Source organism: Arachis hypogaea, chromosome 6 (genome assembly GCF_003086295.3).
Source record: "Arachis hypogaea cultivar Tifrunner chromosome 6, arahy.Tifrunner.gnm2.J5K5, whole genome shotgun sequence".
In the NCBI taxonomy this organism is placed as follows: domain Eukaryota; kingdom Viridiplantae; phylum Streptophyta; class Magnoliopsida; order Fabales; family Fabaceae; genus Arachis; species Arachis hypogaea.
Window position 1 is genome coordinate 86082655 of NC_092041.1, and position 6939 is coordinate 86089593.

The 6939-nt window shown below is 33.5% G+C and overlaps 1 protein-coding gene across 1 annotated transcript; it reads left to right on the forward strand.

Annotated features, from left to right (window-relative positions):
- Positions 1–442: 442 nt before the first annotated feature.
- On the forward strand, positions 443–3990 carry LOC112696827 (adenylylsulfatase HINT1). The gene is made up of 5 exons (XM_025749719.3): positions 443–593; positions 1155–1212; positions 2263–2352; positions 3160–3277; positions 3622–3990. Exons 1-5 carry the CDS (start codon positions 538–540, stop codon positions 3687–3689), a joined length of 390 nt encoding a protein of 129 aa, XP_025605504.1. The 5' UTR covers positions 443–537; the 3' UTR covers positions 3690–3990.
- Positions 3991–6939: the final 2949 nt, after the last annotated feature.

The following is a 6939-nucleotide window of genomic DNA, read 5'->3' on the forward strand; positions in this document are numbered from 1 at the left end:
CAAATTATTTATTTTTAGTAAATAAAATATTTATTTTATTTATTTAAAAAATTCTAAAAAGAACATGATATTAAATTATAATGTTATTTGTTTTATGCATGTTTAATTTTTTTGATAATTTTTTCTAGTATGTTTTTTATTTAGTATTTCTTTTAATATTCTTAATACTCTTTTTAATACGTTATAATTTATTATTATCATTATTATTTATGGTTAATTTTGTGTTTAATTTATTTTACCTAACAGAATTAATAAATTATGTTATAAAAATATACAATATTAAATAAAAAATTAACAAAAAATAAAATAATAAATAATAAAAAAGGAATTTATATAAAAAGAAATAATAAAAATTTTATAAATAAAATATAATATATATAAAAGATAAAATAGATAGAAAAATAAATAAATATTTAATATTAATGACTAAATGGCCGTTAATAAAACAGAGAAGTTAAAAATGCTTGTTTTATGTAAATATAATTTTAAAGGTGTTTTTCTCCTCTCAAAAGCAAAAACAACACTCCCTTGCATTCCATGGCTTCAGAGAAAGAAGCCGCTCTTGCAGCCATTCCCTCTGATGCTCCCACCATGTGATCTCTTCCCCTTCCATCTCATTTGTTTTCTTAACATGCTTCTCAAACTAATCTCTCCACTTTTTTGTTCATTTTTTCCCTGTTTATGTTCATGTTTTCATTTCCTTTGTCAAAGTGTGAAATTCCTATAAAGTTTGCATTTTATGTAGTTTGGATAAATGGGTAATTTTTCATTTTTGGACCCCATGATTTCAATAAGAGTTTAATTATGATGCAGTTACAATCTAACATTTTATATAGTTGTGCAATTATATTGGTTCTTTTAGACAACTAGTCACGGTGTCAATGCGTAAAAAACAATTATTTTTGCTGTAATTTTAAAATATTATATCGTGGTATCCGTTTGCATTTTGAACTTGGCAGGTTTTTTTAAATAATTTTTTTCTTGAGTTTTTGGCATATTATGAGATTATTACCAGTGTATTTTTACATGTATTTATGGAAATTGTGGACCAAAATTCTCTCAATTGTTTGAATACCAGAGGCTCTGCATTTTTGTGCTGGAGGTTCAATTTCTAAGTGTTTATATCCTTTCTTTTTTATTCTGTGATGGAACAGATTTGACAAGATCATCAATAAGGAAATTCCTTCTACTGTGGTTTATGAGGATGATAAGGTACTCTCTGAGCCTTTAATCAACTCCTCAACCTAACTATGTTACAGCTTAAGTGAAGTCTGATAGTGCCGTGAATGAATGCAGATAGAGGTGAAAACAGTGAAACAAAGATTTAAAGATGTATTGGAGTTTTGTCTTTTGATCTCTGTTGTTTTTTCTGTCTGGCTCTTCTATATTGATTTTAAAATCTTATTAACATCTATATAGGCTTTTTAGTTTATACATTTTTGACCAGGTAGACATCTAAATTAGTTCAGTGGGCATTCAATGTTAAAATATATAGGTTGTTGTGATAGGATCTTTGAATTAGTTAAAAGAAACTAGTTTTACTTGCGAGATTGCCTGTTATAAGTATGAGTCAAGTTCAGAAGCGAAAAATCAGGTTATGGATCTATTATAGGAATACTCGATTTTTTGTACTTAATGTACCGATCAGTTCTTGGTGCTTTGGCTACTACTTTACTATGTTTTCATAAATAACACTTAACCTTTGAAATTCTTATATAGCTAAGATATTTGGAGTTAAATATGCTTTACATTACATATACGTTTTGTTGAAAATAACTGGTTTCTGCTTTTATTGTCAGTCACATGTTTATTTTTTCAATATTTTTTATGTCTTCGTCTCTCTAAGATTGATTCTTTCTTGAAGAATTTAATTACATGATCAGATTGCGATAATGTCCTATCCTCTAGGGACTTAACTCTGTGTAGTTCATTGAACATATTATTTCGTAAATCGTTATTTTTATTAACAGTTTGGTTGCTTTCTATACGAAGAATGACTTTTGCACGGGAACCTCTGTGTATCAGATTTATGACATAATCTGAAAAAGTAGAATTGCAGAAATTCTTCTGAATTCCATTTACATCTTGTGTGAAAATTTATTAAACTCCTTTTATTTAGTATTTGTATTTTTGAAGTCAGAAGCAAGCATCGATTGCGTGGTTTCAACATTGATTGTAATTCTGATCAAGCTTTGTTATTTGATTTAATGGAATAGGAAATTAACAATTGACACCTTTTAATTTTTATTTCCTTTTCCGCAGGTCCTTGCCTTTAGGGACATAGCTCCTCAAGCTCCTATTCACATTCTACTTATTCCGAAAGTCAGGGATGGGCTAACTGGTCTATCCAAGGTATTTGTTAATTGTCACATTCTGTCCCTTCAATGATCATCTGGACACAGGCATCCTGCATAGGCACACACTTGCTCTCACACTCATGCACTCATGGGAAGAATTTCTGTTAGTTTGTGCTCAATAACACTGCTATTTTCAATTATAATTGTAGTTATACTCAACATGCTTCATTGTTGTTGTTTACTTCTTGTTAGCGAGATAAATTTTACCATGAAAGCACTATCGGAAACTTTATTGATCAATTGTGCTCCTTTGTCCATGATATGCATTTCATGACAATTTTCATTTATAAGGTTATATAACCTATGACCATATCATAGTTTCTTGTTATTTTCCTATGCAATTTGACCATAACCTAATTAGTCCTGGTAGCAAATTGAGTTCAAAGTTGGACTCCATGCTGAGTTCTGTGTTGAAGTGGAATCTGATTAGCATCACTTGAAAGGAAAAGAACAGAATACAAGGCACTTTTTTATTTTATTGATTTAAGCATCCATCACTCTAATATATGTCGTCAGTTTGTCACATTAAAATATTGGTCTTCTATTTTATGCTGATTGTTATTCCCTTTAAGGTATTTACAGACATATTTTAATTTGTAAATCCACTTCACATTGCAGATGCATCATTCTGGCTGTTTCAATCATTAGCTTGACTTATTTACAAGCAACTTTTAGTATTATTATTATTAATGAATGGAAACCTTTCGATGGCTTGAAGTGTCGCTTACAACTGTTCTAGTGTGCCTAGGTTAGGTCTTGTGTTTATATATTAATCTATCGATTCTCATGGTATTGTTTCCAGGCTGAGGAGAGGCACACTGAGATTCTTGGCCGCCTTCTCTACACCGCAAAACTGGTTGCAAAGCAAGAAGGCCTTGACGATGGCTTCAGAATTGTAATCAACGATGGACCAAAAGGCTGTAAGTGTTCCCATCAATCTCAATATGAGAACTCTTATCAAATCATCTTGTATGAGTTATGGTTATTATTATCAAGTTTGGGAACTTTATGATCGTCTTCTTTGAAGTTTGGTCAAATTCAATGGCCTCCCATTTCTAAAAGCATACATTGACCTCCTTTAATATTTGGGTAACAAAACACTTGTTTCCACTCTTGTATTTTGTAAAATATTATACCAAAGACCTTCGAAAATATAACACTAAGCTGCTTACATTAAACTCTTTGGGTGAAGCACTTCCTGAACCCTGCTTACGCAGGATGCTTGTATGTCGGACTGTCTTTATTGATGGTTTGTTTTTGGCAGGCCAATCAGTGTACCACATTCATGTGCACCTTCTCGGAGGGCGACAAATGAACTGGCCCCCTGGCTAAAACCTCCTGTGATTGAAGGGCTATCTATCAATAACGAATTCAAATTACCAAGAGACTATGGTGATGAGTTGGATTGTCTATTCTAATCTATGTTTAAATTGGTGTGTTTAATATTTGATGAAGTGAAATTCTCTAGTTGTTACTATTATCTATGCCATTATATTGGTCAATCCAACATTAATATCATGATTGTAGGTTGTTTGTGGATTACCAGATTCTGCAAACTTGTCTTGTATTACCCCCTGTTTAGGTAAAATAAGAAAAATGCTAGACGGCAATCAAAATTTATTGTTTTTGGTCATCAATATCTAAAAGTGTGGGATAAAATATCTTGTTGGATTACTAAACTAAAAGAATTGGGTTGATAGCTAAAAGTAATAAATTCTGATAGTCCTCTAGTATTTCTCAATAAAATTTTAGATTGATCTAGTGACTAGGGGTTTTGAAAGTATGCATGAGGCCTTAGATTTACTTCGCTATTCTCATGTTGTTGCACACTTGCAATCAATCAAGATAGATTGAATTAGCTCATCAAGTTAACGGGATGGAATTAAAATGCTTGAATTGTTAATAATAATAAACGATTCATGGAATATTAGAAAAGGAGTTTAACTCATTTCAAAAATTAGTTTAAGAGGTTAGGATTGTCTTTTGGACTTCATATAGAAATTGAAAAACAATGAAATTAAGTAACACATTAGTTTGGATTGATTGCACGGAACATTTAGCCATGAACTAGTATTTTTATCGGTAATAATATTATAGAAACATAAATTTTTTAAAATTTTGTCAGTCCTGACATTATAAATTATGGCACAAAAAATTTATTTATACTATTAAATTATTTTTACAGAAAGGTCATAAAGAATAAAAGTTTTTATCGGTTAAAAAGGCTAAAGTTTTTGTAGATAAAAAATAAATAAATAATAATTTTTTTAGTTATTATTTTCATACGAAAGAGTTTAATTTTTTACGAATAATTAATTTTAACATTCATTTTTTAAAATTAGAAAGAATTTAACGTGTATATTTTTATATTTGATTATGTGTTAAGTCTATTGTACAAATATAAATAATTAATTTTTATGCTTGCTATTTTCACTCGTCTGCTTAAACAAGTGTCGGGGGTTCGAATCCCGCCTTGTGCATGTAGTAACTCATTGGCCAGCGGCAGACCCTTAAATAAAGTTCAGATCCGTGACGGATTAGTCCTTGACCTGTCGGGTTGGGGGATATCGTGGGCAACCAAAAATAAATATTTGAAGAAAAAGAAGTGAAAATATAAATTAGAAAGATAAGCAGTAAAAATTTAAAACTAAATAAGAAATATGCATATAATAATATTTTTTATTTAAATTATATTATGTTGTTAATTTTATTTTCTGTAAAATAGAAAGGTAGAGAAAAATAGAGAATGAGAGAAAAGAGAGAGAAAGACAAAGAAGAGAGAAAAGGACAAATAGGTTATTGGCCTTTTTTTGGACATTTTCGTCCTCAAGGAATGGAAAATACATTCATATCCCTGACCCCTGTAAAACGTGGACAAATTAATCCTTCCGTTGAATTCACTCCGTTGAACCCGACAGAAAACTCTGACATAGCAAACATGGAGCTGACCTGTCCGTGACGACGTAGCTTTGAGCTTTTAGAAACAGGACATATTAGTCTCCAGGCACAAAAACAACGTCGTTTCACTGCCTACTTCTCCATTTTCCAATTCCCAATTTTCACCCCACACACTCAATTTTACAACAAAATCACCTACCCTTCACTCTCTCTGTAACAAAAATCTCATTTTCTCTCTTTTTTTTTCTCTACAATTTTTTTCTTTCTTTATTCTCTCTCCCGTAAATCCACCTTATCCATCTCCAATTTTTGAATCTACCCTTCCCTTTCTCTCTCCATGGACCCATTCTCGATTCCTCCACCAGCAGGTCCGACCAGCAACACCCTCCCCTTGCCAACCATCCCTACCATTGTTCCCTTCCTCCAGGAGCCGAACAACCATGCAGGCTCATCTGCAAGCCCTAGTGCGGCTCACACAGGCTTAGCATTCTGCTGCTGTTGCTGCTGCTGCTAAAGGGCATTAACATCAACATTCCCAGCCAACTATGGCTGAGGCTGTGCCTCAAGTTGGGGGAGCTACGATTGGGGCTGGGGCTGAACCTGGGCCTTACGAGGGTGGCCCCTGGGCTGGAGGACCCAGAAGGAGAGGGGTTAGGGTTGGTAGCTCAGCAGATCTAGGAAGCTTATATGATTTCTTGACATTTGAAGCATGCTGCTGTTCTTGCGTCGGTTGAGGTGGTGAGTGAGTAAAGTCGAGTGAGTTGGTGGTAACTGCTCCTTGTACACTTACTTTACGTACTTCACTATCGCTCTCCTGCTCGAACCCTCTTTCTCCTTCAGCGCTTCGATTGCCGTGTATATCATTTGCAAGAACAACAATAACAATATCACACCCGTTAGAGGATCGGACCCAGGGTTTTGCTTTGAGGAAATAGCGAAATTGAGCTGACCTTGGCGTAGGGAGGGTGGCTGGGAGCAGCGTTCGTTCCGGTCGTAGCCGGTGGCGGAGGAGAGGCCAGGTCATCCGAAAAAGAATGAGGTTGCACAGGGGCTGCGGGGACGCCAAATCTGAGCCTGGATATTGCACAAGGAGATTAAAGTGTGTTTAGAGGTGAGGTAGTGAAACGGCGTCGTTTTTGTGCCTAGGGACTAATATGTCCTGTTTTCAAAAGTTCAAAGTCACGTGTCATCTCGTCACGACCACGTTTGCCACGTCAGAGTTTTTTGTCAGGTCCAACAAAATGAATTTAACGGAAGGATTAATTTGTCCACGTTTTACAGGCATCAGGGATATGAATGTATTTTCCATTCTTCGAGGACGAAAATGTATGCGAAAAAAAAGGTAAGCAACCTATTTGTCATTTTCTCTAAAGAAGAATGAGAGAGAGTTTGTTAATTTTAGAAGCAAAAGAAAACTTTTATTTTAATTATAATAAAAAAATATCTGGTGACATATTTGATTTGTCAAATTATTAATATAAAATATAAATTATAAATTATATATATAGTGTGAAGGATAGAGAGGTAGATAAAAGAATGTAAGAAGGAGGTTTACTAATTTTAGAAAAAGGAGTGCTACACATACAAGTCATTTTTGTTTACAAGTCTTACAAGTTGGGCCTAACACGCGCGTTACAGAAGAAGAAGCAGAAGAAGAAGAAGAAGAAGAAGAAGAAGAAGAAGA

Coding starts and splice junctions, on each gene's coding strand:
- LOC112696827 (XM_025749719.3), top strand. CDS start 538: ATGGCTTCAGAGAAAGAAGCCGCTCTTGCAGCCATTCCCTCTGATGCT. Junction 594..1,154: donor CCCTCTGATGCTCCCACCAT/GTGATCTCTTCC, acceptor GTGATGGAACAG/ATTTGACAAGATCATCAATA. Junction 3,278..3,621: donor CAACGATGGACCAAAAGGCT/GTAAGTGTTCCC, acceptor TGTTTTTGGCAG/GCCAATCAGTGTACCACATT.